Source organism: Ahaetulla prasina, chromosome 2 (assembly GCF_028640845.1).
Source record: "Ahaetulla prasina isolate Xishuangbanna chromosome 2, ASM2864084v1, whole genome shotgun sequence".
Lineage (NCBI taxonomy): Eukaryota > Metazoa > Chordata > Lepidosauria > Squamata > Colubridae > Ahaetulla > Ahaetulla prasina.
This window is the reverse complement of record NC_080540.1, coordinates 1,279,546-1,300,479: the sequence shown is the minus strand read 5'-3', so window position 1 is coordinate 1,300,479 and position 20,934 is coordinate 1,279,546. Positions and strand designations below refer to the sequence as shown.

Below are 20,934 nucleotides of genomic sequence, written 5' to 3'. Positions count from 1 at the left end.
CCCCCTTTCTCTTATTTAGGATATACGGTTCTCAGGTCAGCGGCGGCCCCGAATGTGCCAACCCTCTACCTTTCAAACAAGCCCACTTTAGTTCAGTTACAGCAATACTTGGGGACACTGAATTGGATTCGCTCTTACACAGCTCTAACCACTGCTCAATTATTTCCACTGTTCACAGCCCTCACACAAGGCTCTCAACCATCAGACCGTATACAACTAACCGATCAACAAACGCATGCCATGCATCAAGTCAATCTAACCCTAAAACACATATGGGTAGATAGACTTGCCCCTAACATCCCATTTGGCATGCTCATTGTCAACACTGTAATGCTCCCTACTGGGGCATTAGTTCAAAAGGAGGAGAAACTTCTAATCCTAGAATGGTTTCATCTTCCTCACACTTCTCGCACTTCTTTAACTTCAAAGCCTACACAATTAGCACAGCTCATTACAAAGATTAGATCTAGGAGTAAACTCCTCGCTGGAATAGAACCATCTATTTTATATGTTCCTTTTTCTTTGTCTATTTGGGAATCTTTGTTGTCTGTTTCTGATGAATTGCAATTTGCACTTGCCGAATGGCCAGGAGAAGTCTCCTGCCATCCGCCACCAGACCCACGACTGCTACTTCTAAGAACCATTCCTTTCTCCTGGAATTCCCCTTTTCTCCCCAACCACTACCTAATGCCCTCACTGTCTTTGCTGATGGCAGCAAGTCTTATGGTGCCTGTGCTTGGCAGAAAGGTGGTCAGTGGTACACTAAAATTACTCCTCCTCAAAAATCTGCCCAGAGAGCAGAACTCTTTGCTTCTATATTGGCTTTTCAAAACTTTTCTGATGAACCTTTCAATCTCATCTTAGACAGTCTATATGTCACTCAAATTATTAGCTCTCTCTATGAGTCATATCTGGCTCCCTCCCTCGATGCAGAACTGCTATCTTTGTTTCTCAAACTACAAACACTCATTTCTGCTCGACATTTTCCTTTTCATGTTTCACATTCGAAGCCACCAGCCTCTGCCTGGAATACTTCAAAAAGGCAATAATGTGGCGATGCTGCAGCTGCCGCTGCCTCTGTTAATACTTCACTATCTGTTCTGTCTCTCTCTCCCAATCTCCTGGGAGAGTCACGCTTATTTTCATCAAAATAAAAAGGCGCTCATGAAACAATTTGGTTTAACGGTTGCTGAGGCATCTGCTATAATACATCAATGCCCTACCTGCAGCCGCCAAGGTAACTCTCTTCCGATGGGGGTCAACCCCAGAGGAACAGTGGCCTGTCAACTTTGGCAAATGGATGTTACTCAATATCCATCCTTTGCTCCATGGAAATTCTTACATGTATCAGTGGATACCTTCTCAGGCTTCATCATGGCCACCCCTCAAAGGGGAGAAGCCACTAAACATGTAATCAATCATTGTATTCGGACCTTTGCATCGCTGGGATGCCCCAAAGAACTAAAAACAGATAATGGTCCCGCCTACACCAGTGCTGCATTTGCAGACTTCTGCGGGCGGTGGAACATTACTCATAAATTCGGAATTCCATACAACAGCCAAGGTCAAGCTCTGGTAGAACGCGCCAACCAGACATTAAAAACAGCCCTTGACCGATACACCAAACAACAGGGGAAAAATGCCCCTGGCCTCCCAGCAGTGCAAGATACCTTGAATCGTTGTTTATATGTGTTGAATTTTTTAAACTTAACTGGACAACCGCTCGCGACCGCTGCAGAGCGACATTTTTCCCCTCCCCCATCTGCAGGTCTACCCAAACCACAGGTATACTACCGCGAATTACCTGACCTGACATGGAAAGGGCCTGCTGATCTCATCACCTGGGGTCGAGGTTACACAGCCATCCAGCTGCCGGACCGAGTGCTTTGGGTTCCAGCCAGACACACCAGACCGTATTTGGTTAAAGACGGTCCCCTTCAGCCATCCCTCAACTAGAAAGAATGCTGTAGTTCCCTGTTGCCTTTCAGCTACTGGACACTGCCCCCAGAGCACCCCTCCTTTTCCCCCATGGGTGCGATAGCTCAGACTATTTTTAAAAGTTTTTTTTTTCTCTCTCTCCTCGCTGGCTTATCTTAACTACCCCCCCCCTTCGTTCCTTGTAGTGCCAGGGAAAAGGGTGGGCTACGGGGGAGAACCATTCACCCCCACTCCATTTTTTTTTTCTCTCTTCTTTCTTGTCTGAGAAGGGAGGGACAATTAGGCTTTTTGGAAGCATTGCTTTTGTAAAAAGCTATGTACAAAACTATGCAGATATATTTTCTTTTTAACCATGAAACAATTTTGATTCTAATTTTCAATCCTGAAAACACTTTTGATTTTAATTTTTAACCCTACATACAATTTTGCTTTTGCTTTTAATTTTTAACTTTTCCTTTTTCTGGAACTTTTTGAGGTTTAAACTGCCTGATTAAACCTATACCTTTATAAATGTTTTCAAAGCACTGAGTTGACTCAAAATGTTTCATTTAGTTTTGTATTTTTGCAGCTGTTAACATACATCACAAGAGTTGGAGGGGACTCTTGGAGGTCTTCTAGTCCAACCCCCTGCCCAGGCAGGAAACCCTATAGCATTTCAGACAAATGGCTATCTTCTTATGTATGGACACATTTTTTTAAGCGTAAATCTGTTTTTTGGAAAATGCACTCAGGTTTTCCACATAAACTGACTCACCCAACAGCTTAAACCCTTATTTGCTGTTTGTATTGTTTCTTTTTCTTTTTTAGCAGCACAATAAGTGCCCTGTTTTAGGAACTATTTCAGAGATGAGTTAGAAAGTTACAGGATGTGAAGAGAGAGTTAAGAGGATGTTCAGATATTGGTACTGAGAATTTTAATTTGTTAAGTCAAGCTTTGAATTTTAAGCTTGAGGCATAATGGAGCTGAAATAGCAAGTGTGATTTTGCAAGTTAGGAGGAGGAGTTAGAAAAGTATGAGCAAAGTAAGACAGATGATGATTTTGCTAAGATATAATGTGGTTTGTTTTTGGAAGTTTTGATAGCATGAATTTGTTAGTGACCAACTTCCACACATGAATAAAAAGGGTGGGAGTTGGGTCTTTATTGATTGATTGTCTTTTTCTCTGTCTTCCACATAGTACCTTTGTTAAAAAACAAAACTGAGATTTGTATGTTTGTTGTTTCTATTTCAGTTCTACATGCAAGCTATCCATTCCCCCTTGGCCCCCTCCTTAATCCTCCAACAATGCCTTTTTTCACCCAGAAAGGGAGGAGGAGGGGACCCTTTCTCATGTCTTTTAAACATGTAACGATCAAAAGACTTTTTAAGACAGTTTGGTTTTTTCTTGTTTTATGTATTCATGTAAGGATTTGTATTTTGAGATTTCTGTCAGCAGCGAACATCCACATCAACGGTGAGACCTTGAGGCCCTGGTCGACATATCCGTCCCTACCATCAAAAAGATTGATGGCAACTGACTCTTTTCTTCCTACAAGAGACATTTATCGCTCCTTTGGCCTTCTCTTCCTCCAAGAAGGTGGATTGTGTGTGGTTTTAAAGGAAGAATGCTGCTTCTATGCTGACCATCTGACATTGTACAGGACTCAAAGAAAAAACTAAGGGACTTAACTTTGATATGGTTTACAAGCTATTATAGTTGTAGTTGGTATAATTGCATTGGTATAATTGCAACACCGCAGTCGGTGTTGACAGGGGGGCTGTCAGCCTCCACTCCAATCTTCATATAGTTTTGAATGATTATATCAGTAGATAGAATGTAAAATGTTTATTTCTGTATTATAAACTGTTAAGGAAATGAGATGTATCATGCCTCCGTCCAGGGTGAGGGAAAGGAGCCTATTATGTGTGTCGGCTGACATAACAGGGGGGAGGGATGATTAACTATTGAGTGTTATCAGCGCGCGCTTTTCTAACCGACACTTCATTCCTAAGTTGACTGACATCCAGAGACCTGTGGAAGAAGATTACCACGAGGGGCCGTGAAGGAGTTGGCATTGGACCAGACCAGCCTGACCTCCTGGAGGAGGAGGGACAATTGGGGGGATATGATATGTTAGCCATATTTTGTCTCAGTTCCAGCTTTGCTTGGCTGCTATCAAGACTGTAAAAGTAAAAGTACTTGTTTTCATTCCAAATGGAGTCAAGGTGAATTCTTTCCTATTTACTGTCGGAGGCAGCCTGACATTAAGCTGGAACACACATCATGTCTACCAACCAGGATTGCAATCGCAATACCGAGGGGGGAGAAAACCCAAATGTGATGGAAGGCCTGCTGCCGGCTGAGCTGGGGGAGGCGTCCGGAGGAATTTCTGCTGACACTTTCGACCCTGAGCTGGAAGATTGCAGAGCTCGGTGGGCAGAGCAACTAAAACTGGAAGAGGAAGGGTGGAAACCAAGCACAGCTTCCCTCTGGAGTAACTAAAAGGAAAAAGAAAAAAGGAAAAGAAAAACTTTCGGAAACAGAACAAGAGATAAGGGACAAGCTCCAGTTGGAGGAAGCCTTACATCTGTTCCGTGAAGTGAAAGTGAGGCAAGCAGCTCGCCAAAGGTATGAATCCCTTTTTCGGTCCTCCAGGTGGGAGGGAGAAGAGGAGGAAGAGAATACAAAGGGGCCAGCTAAGGGTGATTTCCAGGGTGGTGAGATTTCGGAAGAGCCAGGGCTGGAAACTCTCTCCCCAGAGGAGGCTGAATTGGATGAGGGCCGGGCGCCACCTGCTGCCCAAGCAAGGCCACGCAGGAAGGAAAAGCCAAAATTCCCCATATCAGAGAAATTTGATGGAAATGCGAAGGAGTTGGGACTGTTCCTGGCGAAAGTGAATGACCACATGATAGACTGGGGGGAAGATTATTGGTCACAGACAGCACAAGTGAGAGCTGTGACTCATAATTTGACCGGAAGAGCAGCTGCGTGGTATGTGTCGTTACATACAAACCACTCCCCCTTACTGCAAAACTACGAGCATTTTATGACTGCACTGAGGAGGAGGTTTGAGGACCCCCTGGCAGAGCAAAAGGCCAAAGGTCGGATGAAAACCATCAGGCAAGGGAGGAGGCCGGTGGCTGATTATAACCAGGAGTTCAGTGATTTAGTTCCCTTGATGAGAGGGTGGTCGGAGGTGACCCTTGTAGACATTTTCAAAGATGGTCTGAATGGAGATCTCTATGAACTGTGTCGAGCACGAGCCTCTCCAACTACGCTGTATGGCTGGTACACCCTGGCAGCAGAGATGGAAATCGAGTTAGTGAAGGACCGCGGCAGAAGACAGCGCATTGGAGGGCCATCCCTTGGCCGTTTTCCAGAAGGAACTTATAGGGACGTCCCTAGATTGGAGGGAGGAAGACCACGTTCGTCTGCGTGCTACAGATGTGGAAAAGAAGGCCACCGAGCAGCCGACTGTAGGGTTAAGTTGATGCCAAGGCGACCTCTGGTGGTGAAAAGGAACCAGTGAAGCCAGCAGCTAAGCGCGTAAACCAGCAAAAGTGGGGGAGGGCGTTGCCAAGAAGGGCACGCCCATCAAGGAGGATGGCGAAGTGTCGACCGATACTGATGACAGCAAAACCACGTCAGAGTCCGATGAAGACCTTCTGGTGAGTTGGGCACGGGGCCCCTTGGACATTCCAGTTAATCTACATGTACCCTCTTCGGGTAATAAGGGGGAACTGCTAGCACTACTCGATTCTGGATGCACTAGATGTATGGTCAGTCCCGAACTAGTAGAAAAAATGGAACTAAGGTTGAGAACCTTAAGTAGGCCCATAGCGTTTGCCCAGTTAGATGGCTCTGTGGCAGGGGGAGGGCCCGCCCATTTCGTAACGGAACCCATAGAAATGATAATAGGAGACCACCGCGAAATTCTGAACTTCATAGTAGCCCCAGGAATGGACCAACCCCTGTTGTTAGGTTTGTCATGGTTATGAAATGGAACCCCATATTAACTGGAGAACGGAGTCCCACGCCTGTTCCAACACCTTAAAAGGGGAAAAGGGGAAACCCAAGAAGGGACCTACCGTGACCTTGCACCAGGATAAGTTAGGGGCAATGATTGAACGGATAGACGGGGAAGAGAGAATACCCAAGGAATACTGGGACTTGCGAGAAGTCTTTAGTGAGAAAGCATCAGACGTACTGAGGCGGCCCCGAGGCGCCTCACTTGTGGGGTGCCGCAGGGGTCGATCCTCTCGCCCCTTCTGTTTAACATCTACATGAAGCCGCTGGGTGAGATCATCAGTGGTTTCGGTGTGAAGTACCAGCTGTATGCGGATGACACCCAGCTGTACTTTTCTACGCCGGACCACCCCAACGAAGCTATCGAAGTGCTGTCCCGGTGTCTGGAGGCCGTACGGGTCTGGATGGGGAGAAACAGGCTCAAGCTCAATCCCTCCAAGACAGAGTGGCTGTGGATGCCGGCATCCCGGTACAGTCAGCTAAATCCGCGGCTGACCATCGGTGGCGAGTCATTGGCCCCGATGGAGAGGGTCCGCAACTTAGGCGTCCTCCTGGATGAACGGCTGTCTCTAGAAGATCATTTGACGGCCGTCTCCAGGAGAGCGTTTTACCAGGTTCGCCTGGTACGCCAGTTGCGCCCCTTTCTGGACCGGGATGCCCTATGCACGGTCACTCACGCACTCGTGACGTCTCGCCTGGATTACTGCAATGCTCTCTACATGGGGCTCCCCTTGAAGGGCATCCGGAGGCTGCAGTTAGTCCAGAATGCGGCTGCGGGTGATAGATGGAGCCCCTCGTGGCTCCCGTGATAACACCCATCCTGCGCAGACTGCACTGGCTACTTGTGGCCTTCGGGTGCGCTTCAAGGTTTTGGTGACCACCTTTAAAGCGCTCCATGGCATTGGGCCGGGTTATTTACGGGACCGCCTACTGCTACCGAATACCTCTCACCGACCGTGCGCTCTCATAGAGGGTCTCCTCAGGGTGCCGTCAGCGGGCAATGACGTCTGGCGACACCCAGGAAGGGCCTTCTGTGGGGCTCCCACCTCTGGAACGAACTACCTCCGGACTTCGTCAGCTTTCGGACCTTGGACCTCGGACCTTCCATGGCTTAAAACATACTTATTTAATTGTGCAGTACTGAGCTAAATTTTAAATTTATGGGTTTTAAATTGGGTTTTATTTTTATATTTTTTAATTCTTAATTACTGGGCTTATAGAATAAGTTTTTTAATTGCTTTTATATTGTATTTATGTGTTTTTAAGTGCCTGTAAACCGCCCTGAGTCCTTCGGGAGATAGGGCGGTATATAAATATGATCAAATAAATAAATAAATAAATTAGGATGTATAATTTACCTTGTATTCTACCTATTTTTGTTAGAACAATTTCTAAAAGTTTATCTTTACTGGCTATTGAAGAACTCGAAGATGATTACACCCAAACTGCACCTAACAATTCCTGCCTGGTTGACGAAAAAGAAATAGACAAGGATAGTATGGCTAATATCTGTGTTTACACCAACATGAAACCGACTGATTGTCTGGTCCTAAAAAATAAAAACAGAGGAGATGTTGCGATATTATGCCATATGAACCCCTTTATGAAACTGTTTATAAAATTACTTATGTGCAAATATAAGCATGAGCAAGTTTTGAGAAATTGCTTATGTGCAAAAATATCAGCATAGGTAAGTCTGGCTAATTTTCATCATGTAAGCAGAAATCTGTTTGATGCCAAGGTTGCAAAGATGGTTGCCAGTAAATGTATCAACACCTATGAGATAGCCACAGAACATTCCTTCTCTGATAAGGTCAGCTTCACAGAGCTTCAAAGAAGTTTGCTCCTACACACAATTATATGAGATTTATTAGTATGTAGTCAGGATGTTTCAAGATGTATTTCTGTTTGCTGTACCACGTAGGCAAAAAGCGGAGAACAAAGAACCACTTCATGGTAAAACTCCTCCCAAGAATCATGATCTTTCTCCCAAAATCATAGGCTTGTAGATGTGCTTGCAGTCACGTGTTCACATGTTGAATATATGCTAATATGTAACCTCCCCTGCTTACCTTCTGTAACACACCCCTAACTAACCTTAATAAAAGAGTTTGTCTCGAGCTAGCTCGGGGCTCGCTCACCCCGAGGAGAATTGGACTCTGCTTATTCATTTCTCACTCCGTCTGGCGTGGGGATTGCCCAGACCCTTTCGTGGCGAGCCCGCTGGCCGGGAGAAAAGCCACACGCAAGTACCCTTCAAACTGGGTTGCCGTGAATTGTGGGCCGTTGTCGGATACTAGGGTGTCGGGCAACCCGTGTGTTACAAATAGGTGCCTCAGGACTGAGATGACTGCTTCCGCTGTTGTCTTTTTCATAAGTATGATTTCTACCCATTTCGAGTAGGCATCTACCACAATTAAAAAGGTCTGCCCGTGGAACGGCCCTGCGAAATCTATGTGTATCCTCGACCATGGGCCCTGGGGTTTCTCCCACTCCCTTATGGGGGCTGTTGGGGGTAGTGGTCTAGATTCCCGAGTGGCCCTCATGCAACAATTCCAACACATGCCCTCTTAATTTTTCCGGAATAACCACTCTATCCCCCCATAACAGACAACCCCCTTGAACTGACAGTTCCGAACGTTTTTTCGCAAACTCTCTGAAACGTTCTCCCGGCGCAGTGGGCCATCCCCTCTGCACCCAATCGATCACAGTCCTTATGACAACATCTTTGTAAGAGGCCCTAGTCACTTCCCAGGATGTGACTGGGCCAGAGTCCAAGGAGTCAATTAGTAAGACTGGTGTCCCAGGGGTCGGGTCTTCGATAGTCTCTGGTAAAGGGCATCTACTTAGAGCGTCCGCATGCCCCAATTCCTTTCCCGGGCGGTGGAGCAATTTGTACGAATATGCTGCTAGGAAGATAGTCCAACGGGTCAGCCTGGGTGAAAGCGCAACTGGTGTTGGACGGTCACCCGCCAAGAGTCCCAATAATGGTCTGTGGTCTGTGACTATTTCGAACTCCCGCCCAAATAGGTACTCGTGGAATTTTTTAACCCCTGAAACTATGGCCAGGGCCTCCCTATCTAGTTGGCTGTAGTTCCTTTCTGCCGCGGACATCGTGTGGGAAAAATATGCTATAGGGGCTTCTGACCCGTTCGGTAATCTGTGGCTGAGGACAGCCCCTACCCCTTAGGGTGAAGCATCGCAAACTAATACCAATGGCAACGTTCCATTGTACTGGATGAGGAGGCTATCGCTGGACAAGAGATTTTTAACACCCTCAAATGCCCTAGTCTCAGCCCTGCCCCACGCCCAAACAGCTTTTTTCGCTAGCAGTTTATGGAGCGGTTCGGCTACTGTTGCCTTATTCTTTAAGAATACCGCATAGAAATTTACAAGCCCCAAAAACGCTTGCAGTTCCGTTTTATTTTTGGGAGCTGGGGCCTTTCTAATGGCTCGCACCTTGCTCTCAGTTGGGTGGATGCCTTCCCTGTCTATCCTGTATCCCAGGAATTCTACGGATTCAACCCCTTTTTGGCATTTGTTGAGTTTAACCTTAAGCCCTGCAGACCTGAAAATGCCCAGTACTTTCCTCAGTTTGACCCCTAACTCTTCTAAATTCTCTGCTGATACCAGTACATCGTCGAAATAGGGGACTACTCCCGGTAGACCCTGTAGGAGCCGTTCCATTAGGTTCTGGAACAGCCCAGGGGCTACACTAACTCCGAACTGAAGTCGAGTGCATTTAAAGGCGCCTCGATGTGTGACAATCATCTGCGCTTAGGCTGTGCTGTTATCTACTGGCAATTGCTGGTAGGCTTGAGCCAGATCGAGTTTGGCGAAAACCTGCCCCTGTCCTAACGAGTGCAACAAATGTTGCACTACGGGAACGGGGTATGCACTCTTTTGCAATGCTTTGTTAAGTGTTGCCTTATAGTCAGCGCAAATCCGGACTGATCCGTCCGGTTTGACTGGGGTCACTATGGGTGTCTCCCATTTTGCATGGTCGACGGGGACTAGTATTCCCTGGCTTACTAGTTTGTCTAGTTCCCTGTCTATCTTGGGCTTTAGGGCAAACGGAACCCTCCTAGCCTTTAATCTAATGGGGGCCACCTGGGGGTCCAAATTGAATGATATTGGGGTCCCCACGTACTTGCCCAGGCAGTCTGCAAAGACGTCCTCGAATTCCTTCAGCAATTCGTCTTTCAGGTTGACTCCGTTTCTGTGAACCTCGGTTACTTCCATGCCCAGGGCTCTGAACCAGTCCAGGCCTAGCAAGCTGGGTAGGCTTCCATCTACGATGGTGATCGGCAGGGTTTTCTTGAAGTTTCCATATTTCACTCTGACGGATGTGACCCCTCGAACAGGGATTCGGTTTCCTTGATAGTCTTGCACTCTCAGCTTTTGGGTTTGCAGTTTGCATTTCGTGATGTCTGGTAGGTCCCTCGTGATGGTGTCCCAAGACATAATCATGATTGATGAGCCTGTATCCACCTCCATCTTACATGGCACTCCTTCGATTTACGTCTTGGTGAATATCTTCTTTTCTAGCCGCGTCGATGCGTGTCCCACTCTTACAGTGGTCTGATTTAACTTCGCGCCTTTTTTGAATTGGCCAATCCTGGGCCGCTTCGCTGACCCGGCGCTCTGATTGTTCGGTTTGAATTTTTGGCGGGAAGGTTGAGGGGCTCGGCAAACCTGCAATTTTGTCATTGGTGCTGGCCCCCGCAACTCACACATTCGTCCCGGTTGCCCCTCTCTGTCCTCCCGGTGTGGAAAACCTCTTCCTCTTCCTCACTGTCTGATTCGGCCTGGACTTCCTCGCTGTGGACTGGCGTTGTCTTCGCTCCGGCACTTGCCGTGTTCGGCTTTTGTAATGTTTCTGCCGCTTTGGTGGACATCTCGTGTGCCCTGGCCTCGTCCAGAGCTATCACCAGGGTTAGATTGCTTTTGGACAGCAACCGTCTCTGAAGTCGGATGTCCCTGACCCCACAAATGAGTTGTTCGAGTAAGGAATCCTCCAAATCTCTGTATTCACAGTGGTTCGCGGCTTTCCTTAACGCGGCCATGTACTCGCCCTCTCGCTGTACCCTTTGCCTCAACTTGAACCGTTGAACAAACTTTGATGGCACTGGCGCGTAGTGTGCTCGTAATGTCGTTTGTAGCATTTGCCATGGCACCGATTGTACCGGCGTTGGTTCCGACAGGTATCGATACACTCGGGTCCGCAGTGGCTCAGGAAATAAGCACGCTTCCGATTATCCAAGACTCCCTGTAGTTCATTTGCTTCGAGGAAACACTCGAAACGAGCCATGTACGGTGTATAGCTAGACATCGCTATTTGTCCGCCCTCGAATACTGGCTGGGTTTGGGTTTCTTTTCTCCTTCAGCTCTTTTCCAAATCTCACTGCCTCGATCCCACCTTCGTCGCCAATGTTAAGTTCGGGCAATGAAGAGGCAGGAGACAATAGGAGTGACAATAGCTCTTTAGTTTATTGTGAACCCAGCAAAAAACCAACATGCAAAAACCCCTCTTTAAATACTATTTTGGCTGAGGCATTAGCCAATCAGCAATGTGCTTGTTCCTGCCCAAACTTCCCTCCTAAAGTTTAAATACATTACAAGGAGAGTCCCTGAGCTGCCCTGAGGAAGATTCGAGGCTTGTTGCCTGCTGGATCCTGGCCAGTTCCTCAGTTCCGCTTCGGAGGAGCCCAAACGCTTCAGGCTGGGGAAGCGAAGCCCAAGAGCCTCTGCAGCTGTTGGGGGCTGGAGAAAGAAACTCTGTGTGTGTGTGTGTGTGTGTGTGTGTGTGTGTGTGTGTGTGTGTGTGTCTGGGGATGGCAGAGACAACTCAGAGAAAAGCGCAATATTTGGGGGTGGGGGAAGCATGAAAGGAGCCCAGAGGTTCTGCCTGGGTCAGGGGAGGATGCCCCACAGAGGCTGCCTGGATCTGGGGATATTTTGTGCGACTGGCTGTGTCCAGATACACAACTGTGGGGCAGATTCGGACTCTGCCGCCTCCTTCAGCTGCAGGGGCGGGGGATCTGGCTCTGGCCTGCTGAGGCTGGTGCTGGGCCAGGGGGGAGTTTGACCCCTCCAGCCCCCCATCCCTGGAAAGGACCCAGGCCACCTCTGGACCCACAAAGCTCCTCAAACAGAATCCGGAATTCAGGATCTGTCTAAGCCGCCTTTGCATAACTCACTGGACCCGAATCTCCCCCAAAGACTTGAAAAAACATTTTCTATGGATGTAGTGAAAGAGGAGTAGAAGAAAGAGAATGTCTGTTTTTGGGATAGTTTGGGGGGAGGGAAGATTTCCAGACTGTGATGGTTAAAAGGCTGTAATCCTATAATGGAGGATATTGGATCACTGAGGTCCCCAGAATTTCTATTAAAATTCCAGGTTATTTTATTAATTATAAATTCATTGTTTGGTTTAATATACTGTCCATCCTTCCATCCTTCCAAAATAATATTGAAACCTTTTACAAGGAAGAAAATCCGCTCAGATCCACTTAGAAACATCCGTGGATATGGATATTTTTTTCTTCTTCTTTTGGGAAAAGGTTTCCTCCAACTCCCCTCCGGAGCTGGCATGAAACACCCCCTAGAATGCAGCCCCCCAAGACTGGAATTATTCCCCCTCCCACTTTCTCCGCTTCTCTCTCTGCGGGGAACTATCTCCTCCATCGGGCGAAGTCAAGGGAGGCTCTGCCCGGAGACCGATGACGCTGCTGAAAGGAGAATTCCCATTGGTCCTCCTGCTCCTGCTGGACACTCCCAATTCCGAAGTCCGAGGAAAACTCCTCCCCCCCCCCAATCCAGACCCCCCGATTCCGCCTCTGGGGCTGGGAGCCTCCGCGTCTTTCTCCTCTCCCTTTGGGGCGCTTGGGGGGCAGCATCCATGGCTTTCCTGGCCCCTGATGCTGCTGGTGGGGCGCTGGCCAGGATCCCGGAAGCGAAGGGGAAGGAGACCCCGGTAAGGAAGGGCTGGGCGGGGAGGGGTTGGGAAGGATGCTGGTGGGGGGGAGAAAGCCGATGGGTCTCCAGAGCCTCCAACAACCTGGATCTCTGCGTGGTCTCCTCCCCTTTCCTTCCCACATACCCCTCAGGAGGACGGAGAGGGACCCTTCCCCCCTTGTCCGATTGTAGCCGAGGTGGGGGTCGCAGCCTCTCTCCCCCCCTCCAGTGCCTGGGTGGGAGGGGGCTGCATGGAAAGAGGAAGGGAAGGAAAAGCGAAAGAGGGAAACTGAGGCATTTCCAGCCCTGAATCCCCAGAAGGAAAAAGAGGCATTTGAGCAAAAGTATTTTTGCTTCTTCAGAAACTTCCGTTTTTCTTCTGAATCTCAGAATTGAGGCTTTGAGTGTCAGGCAAGAGGGGGGCTTCCGTCCCTTCTGCGAGAGCCCCTGAATTTGGGGAGGAGACCAAGAAACCCCCAACCCCCCATAATCCCCCACTGCTCCATAGGGACCTGGAGGGGGAGGGGGGAGTAGTGAGAGAAAAGGATTTGGGGGGCTCTGAGTTGCTCCCCTCAATTGGCTCTCAAAAACTCCCCTTTGTGAGGGGGCTGGAGACCCCCCTTTGAGGTGCTCTGGGGGGGCTGCAGGGGGTCTTTTGGGGAGGGGGAGGGGGAGAGGAAACAGGGGTGATCCAGAGGTGGGTTTCAGCAGGTTCTGAGCAGTTCTGGAGAACCGGTAGTAAAAATTCTGACTGGCCCCGCCCCCATCTATTCTCTGCCTCCCGAGTCCCAGCTGATGGGGTGGGAATGGGGATTTTGCAGGATCCTTCCCCTGCCACGCCCACCAAGCCACGCCCACAGAACCCGTAGTAAACAAGTTGAACCCCCCCCCACTGGCTGCGATCCCCGAGAATCCTCCAATCCAAAGGGAGGGAGGTGGGCTGAAGATTGGGGGGGAAGAAGAAAAGTTGGGGCGACCCAGGGAAGGTGGGGGTTGAAGGGCTGGGAGACCCCGGGAGAGTCAGTCTAGATGTCCTCATTGTGCCCCCCTCCAAATATCCCCCGCCCCCCCAAAGGAAGAGAGAGGGGGAGGTTTGGGGGACACCCAGGGGAAGGGCCTTTTCTGTGGGGGCTCCCACCCTCTGGCACGAACTTCCCCCAGGACTTCGCCAACTTCCTGACCTTCGAACCTTCCGCCGCGAGCTTAAGACATATCTATTTATTTGCGCAGGACTGGACTAGAATTTTAAATTTTGAATTTGGTTTTAATGGGGTTTTATTACTTTTATTGCTATTTTTAAATATTCGGCCTTATTTAATAAGTTTTTTAATTGATGTTTTATTCTGTATTTATATGTATGTTTTTTATTAGGCTGTAAACCGCCCTGAGTCCCTTGGGAGATAGGGCGGTATAAAAATGCGATTAAATAAATAAATAAATAATTAGCTTCCCTGCAATCTAGAAAGTTCCCTCAGCCCCTCCCCCATAGTTCCTGCCTCTTTCGATCCAGCTGAGTTTCTGCCTCCCTTTTCCCACCCTCCCCTCCCCCTCTTTCCTCCCCTCCCCCTCTTTCTTCCCTCCCCCTCTTTCCTCCCCTCCCCCTCTTTCTTCCCTCCCCTCTTCTTCCTCTCCCTTTCCTCCCGCCCCTTCCTCCCTCCCCTTTCTTCCTCTCCCCTCTTTCCTCCCATCCCCTTCCTCCCTCCCTCTTTCTTCCCTCCCCTTTCTTCCTCCCTCCCCTCTTTCTTCCCTCCCCTCTTCCTCTCCTCCCCTCTTTTTCCTCCCTCTTCCTCCCTCCCCTCTCCTCCCTCCCCTCTTTCTTCCTCCTCTTCCTCCCTCCCCTCTTTCTTCCTCTCCTCTTCCCTCCTCCCCTCTTCCTCCCTCCCCTCTTCCTCCCTCCCTCTTCCTCCCTCCCCTCTTTCTTCTCCCCTTCCTCCTCTTCCTCCCTCCCTCTTCCTCCCCTCTTTCTTCCCTCCCCTTCTTCCCATCCCCTCTTCCTCCCTCCCCTCTTTCTTCCCTCCCTCTTCCTCCCTCCCCTCTTTCTTCCCTCCCCTCTTCCTCCCTCCCCTCTTTCTTCCCTCCTCTTTCTTCCCTCCCCTCTTTCTTCCCATCCCCTCTTTCCTCCCTCCCCTCTTTCTTCTCCCCTCTTCCTCCCTCCCCTCTTTCTTCCCTCCCCTCTTCTTCCCTCCCCTCTTTCTTCCCATCCCCTCTTTCCTCCTCCTCCTTATTTTCCCCCCCTCCAGACTCCCCACCCCCAGCAAGTCTGCCTTCCTCTCTGGGGCTGAGAGAGTTCCCTTTCCCTCCTCTAGGGGGCGTCTTCCTCCAGTCTCTCCAGGGAAGGTCCTTCGCCCCCTGTTATGTATTAACAGTTGTGCCTTTAAATATTTGAGCGGGAAATCAGCACGTTGCTGATTGGACGAAGCCTCCAGCAGAACTGTATAAAAGGAGAGGTTTTTGCCCCAGCCTGTTGCTGGGTTCACCCTATATTAAAGAGCTGTTGTCACTACCCTGCTCTCCTACCTCTTACTTCCCAAACTTAACATTGGCGACGAGGTGGGATCTCGAGTTAAGGAGAACCAGAACCGAGCTGAAGCACGCTAGTCAAACCCAGCAAACTCAGGGCAGAAACGCCGGGAAATGGCAACACGCCACCCGCACCGTATAACCCGGCAAGGAAAATGGGAACATATATGACCCGTTCAAAGCTTTCTAGAAGCCAACGAACTACAGGGGATCCCTGATAACCAAACGGGCTTACTTCCTAAGCCATTGCGGGCCGGAGGTAATCGAGATTGAAGCCTGGCAGAGCCAACGCCGATACAATCGGTATCGGCCGACTCTGCAGACTTTGCTGAAGAACCATTTCGCACCGACGCCGTCCAAATACGGGCAGCGGTTTGAATTGAGAACGAGACAGATGGAGGGCAGTCCATCGGTGACTACATGGCCGCTTTAAGAAGAGCGCCCAAGGACTGCGGATACCGAGACTTAGACGAAGTGCTACTCGAGCAACTCATCCGAGGGGTCAAGGACATCCGCCACGGCGACGACTGCCAGCCAGGAGCAACCTGACACCACCGCTCTGGACGAGGCCAGAGCACACGAAATGTCTACTAAAGCAGCAGAGACTCTGCAAAAGCCTCTTCAATCCAAGACGAGCGCAAAGCCAACGCCAGTACACCAGGAGGAGATTCAGTCCGAATCCGAAGGTGAGGCGAGATGAGGAAGGGTCTGCCGGATCGAGAAACGCGACACTGAGGACCGTGACGCGGAAGCTGCGAGGGCAGCATCAGCGCCAACGCTGCAGGTTTAAAGACGCAACATGCCGGGCGGTGGGAAGAAAGGACACTTAGCTCAGGTTTGCAGAGCGGCCCAACCTTCCGCCGAAAATTCAAATCGTTAATCAAAACGCTGAACCGGAAAGGCGGCCCGCGATTGGTTCAAACAAGAAAGGCGCCAAGTCTAACCAAACGACTGTCATTATAGGCCGCCAACCAAAGTGGAAAGAAGATTTTCACAAAGCCCAAGATCGAGGAGTACGGTGCAGGCTTGAAGTGGACACGGGATCAGCGATCACCATCATGTCCTGGGACACCCTGGCGCTGCCGTCCGTCGCAAGCGCCATCTGCAAGCACAGCGGCTACGAGTGCACGACTACCAGGGAATCGCATCCCTGTTCGAGGGACCACCTCCGTCCGAGTCGAGTGCCCTCACAAAAGACCCTGCCCATCACGATCGTCAAGGAACTCTGCCCAGTCTGTTGGGACTAGACTGGTTTCGTGCCCTGGGCATGGGAGTGACTGGCATCTACAGAAGTGACTGCAATTTGAAAGACATTCTCTTTAACGAGTTCAAGATGTCTTCAAGGACTGCCTGGGCAAGTACAAGGGACCCCTATTTCCTTCAACTTAGACCCCAGGTAGCCCCCATTAGGCTTAAGGCGAGGAGAGTCCTTTTGCCCTAAAACCAAAATTGATAAGGAGCTGGACAAGCTCATAAATCAGGGGTTTTGGTGCCAGTCGATCACGCAAAGTGGGAGACGCCAATCGTCACCCCATCAAATCGGACGGGTCAATTAGAATTTGCGCTGACTACAAGGCGACGCTTAACAAAGCCTTACAGAAAAGCGTGTACCGGTTCCGTGGTGCAACATTTATTGCACTCCTTGGGGCAAGGGCAAGTCTTTGCAAAGTTAGACTTGGCCCAAGCCTACCAACAACTGCCAGTAGACGCCCGACAGCAAGCCCAAACGATTGTGACGCATAGGGGGGCATTCAAGTGCACCATTGCAATTTGGGGTTAGTGTGGTACCAGGCTGTTCCAAAACCTGATGGAACGACTACTGCAAGGGCTCCCAGGGTAGTTCCTACTGATGATGTCCTAATTTCAGGGAAAACATGGAGGAATTGGGAGCGGTTAAGAAAGGTCTTGAGCATTTTCCGGACAGCCGGATTAAAAGTCAAGACAAATAAATGTCAGATAGGGTCGAATCGGCCGATTTCTTGGGCTACCGGATAGACAAGAAAGGAATTCACCCTACTGAGAGCAAAGTTAAGGCAATTAGGAAGGCTCCAGCGCCTAAAACAAAGCAGAGCTGCAGGCATTCCTGGATTGGTTAATTTTACGGTCTTTTGAAGAACAAAGCAACTGCTATGGAACCGCTGCATAGGCTCTTAGGAAAATACTGTTTGGTCTTGGGAAAGTCAGAAAATAGGGCTTTTGAAGCAGTAAAGAACCTGCTCTCAAGTGATAGCCTGCTCATCCAATATCACGACTCACTACCCTAGTGCTGGTTTGCATCGTCCCCTTATGGGTGGGGGCTGTACTCAGCCATAGACTTCAAACGGCACAGAAGCCTATAGCTTCTACTCAGAACGATGTCCTCCCAGAGAGGAACTACAGCCAATTAGACAAAGAAGCATTAGCCATTGTATCAGGGGTCAAAAAATTCCATGAGTATGTCTTTGGGCGGAATTTTGAAATCGTGACTGACCACAGACCGTTACTGGGATTACTGGCTGGCGACCGGCCAACGCCTGTGGCACTTTCGCCACATTTGACTCGATGGACTATATTTTTAGCCGCTTACTCACAAGCTGCAGCATCGACCGGGAAAGAAGTGGGGCATGCAGACGATTGAGCCGATGCCCACTGCCAGGGCGACCAAGACCCCACTCCGGGACACCCATCCTCCTTATTGACTCGTTGGATTCTGGCCCAGTCACATCAAAGGAAGTGGCTCGGGCATCACCGGGACATTGTGTTAAGGACTGTACTGTTGGGTACAGAGAGGGTGGGCTGCTACCGCTTAACGGTTCAAGAATTTGTTAAGAAACGTGATGAGCTCTCGGCTCAAGGGGGTGCCTGTTATGGGGTGATCGTGTAATAATTCCTGTTGTTAAGGGCAAGGTATTGGACCTCCTCCACGAGGGTCACCCAGGCATCGTAAGGATGAAGGGGTTAGCTAGAAGCTATGTATGGTGGCCACTCATGGACGCAGAGATTGCTGAGAGGGTAGGGAAATGCCAAGTTTGCCAAGAGTCCAGACCGCTACCCCAACAGCCCCAGTCAGAGAATGGAAAAGCCCCAAGGGCCTTGGTCAAGAATCCACATTGACTTTGCTGGCCCTTTCACGGCCAAACGTTCCTAGTGGTGGTGGACGATTTTCCAAATGGTTAGAGATCATACTTATGAAGTCCACCACAGCCGAGCAGTAATCGCAACCCTGCGCCACCTATTCGCAACTCACGGGTTGCCGGACACTCTGGTGTCCGACAATGGGCCCCAATTCCACGGCAGCCCAGTTTGAAGAGTACCTGGCAGAGGAAGGCATCCGACATGCCCTCTCTGCACCTTTCCACCCCTGCGCCGAATGGCCTTGCAGAGCGCCCGTCCGAGCGCTAAGGAGGCATTGTCCAGGCTCAAGCCAGGTGACTGGCAAACAAAAATAGACTTTTTCCAGCCGTCAGCACAGAACCCCAAGCACAGCCACTGGAAAAGCCCAAATTGCTAATGGGACGAAAACTCCGTGCCCACTTGACTGCTTTGAACCCCATTACACACCCGAGGGTTACAAGGGGAGCTAGAAAACAAGGAAATGAGCATAGGCGGCCGGTGTGGGCCCGAAACTATGGGGACGGCCGGTTGGGTCGCCGGACAAGTAACAAAAGTAACAGGGCCAAAATCGACGTGGTAGAGCTACCAGACAACCCGAATGTGGCGGCGCCATAGATCAGTTAAGGAAACGAATAACTGGCCAAACCAAACCAACAGAGACAGGTAATGACCAATACCACTTTGAATCCACAGCGACAATGACCCGGGAGGCGCAAGACTTAGCTGAGGTCCCAGAGTTCCAGCGACGCCATCAGGTCCCCGAGGAAACAGCAAGGAAAATTCCAAAATTAATCCAAGGCCGGATGGCCAAGAAAAAGAGTCAATAATCCAGAGCCCGATGGCCCAGAGAAAGAGCTGGGAGGAGAAAACAGCCCCTCCGACCAGCTCAAAACACCACCCAGAACTGAACCGCGAGGTCAGAAAGGACTAGAGAGACGCCCAGGTTATTTGCGTGACTACGAAAATAACATGTGAATAAATATGTAAATAAGACCAAGTGTTTAGTTGTGCCTTTAAATATTTGATGAAATCAGCCGTTGCTGATTCTTCCAGCAGAACTGTATAAAAGGAGAGGTTTTGCCCCAGCCTGTTGCTGGGTTCACCCTATATTAAAGAGCTGTTGTCACTACCCTGGTCTCCAGCCTCGAACTTAACACCCCTCCTTCCTTCCGTGGGTGGGACCCTGGGCCTTCCTCCTGACGCCCTTCCTCCTCCTCCTTCTTGCAGCCCATTTCCTGGTCCAGACGAAGGCCGAGTGCCGCTTCTTCAACGGGACGCAGCGGGTGAGGGTCCTGGGCAGGTTCATCTACGACCGGCAGGAATATGCCCGCTTCGACGGCGACCTCGGGAAGTTCGTGGCCGTCACGGAGTTTGGGAAGGTGGATGTGGACGCTTGGAACAGAAATAAGCAGCTCCTGCAGTACCAGAAGTCCGCGGTGGATTCCTTCTGCCGGCACAACTACGGGGTTTTCCAGAGGAATTCTGTGGTTGGCCGGAGAGGTGAGTCTGGGGGGAGGGAGTTTTGGGGGGGAGTTTTGGGGGAGGGGATCCCGAGACCCCCTTTTTCCTTCCCTGGATTGATGAAGATTCTCCCGGATGAAGATTTTTCTCCTTTTTTATTCTCCTCCCTCAAATTCCTCCTTCCACCATCATTCCCATCACTCTTCCTCTTCTTCCCAAGCCCCCCCCAAGATCTCCTCCTGCCCAGAATCTGGGATCCCTTCGATTCCATCCCTCCAAGGGATCGACTTTCTTCATTCACCAACTTTAGAAGCTCCCAGAGGGATCCTGGGAGGCAGCACAGAAAAAACATCAAACCACAAAAACAGCCCATATGCAATTGAATATGAAAATATTTGCGGATCCCTCGCATCCTGGACATAAACTGTTTCAACTCCTACCCTCAAAACGACGCTATAGAGCACTGCACACCAGAACAACTAGACACAAGAACAGTTTTTTCCCCGAAGGCCATCACTCTGCTAAACAAATAATTCCATCAACACTGTCAAACTATTTACTAAATCTGCACTACTATTAATCTTCTCATAGTTCCCATCACCAATCTCTTTCCATTTATGACTGTATGACTATAACTTGTTGCTGGCAATCCTTATGATTTATATTGACATATTGACCATCAATTGTGTTGTAAATGTTGTACCTTGATGAACGTATCTTTTTTTTTTTTATGTACACTGAAAGCATATGCACCAAGACAAATTCCTTGTGTGTCCAATCACACTTGGCCAATAAATTCTATTCTATTCTATTAAAGATTTCAAAGGCAAAGATGATTAAAATTCAGTAGTAAACATTAATTAAAAGATCAATTAATTAACTAAAACATTAATTAAAAGGGGGATTCAAGGCTCTGACCAGCTCCACAGCCGCCTCTTCCTCCTCGCGGCCCCCCAAG

The 20,934-nt window shown here is 49.5% G+C and overlaps 1 protein-coding gene across 3 annotated transcripts in view; it reads left to right on the top strand.

The window, feature by feature from the left end:
- Positions 1-20,934, top strand: part of LOC131192807 (H-2 class II histocompatibility antigen, E-S beta chain-like) — a 142,254-nt gene that overhangs the window by 35,304 nt on the left and 86,016 nt on the right. For all 3 annotated transcript variants that reach the window (XM_058172350.1, XM_058172344.1, XM_058172349.1), the window contains exon 2: positions 19,743-20,015. In XM_058172350.1, the coding sequence (XP_058028333.1) occupies positions 19,743-20,015 (273 nt within the window). The remainder of the gene's footprint in view (positions 1-19,742; positions 20,016-20,934) is intronic.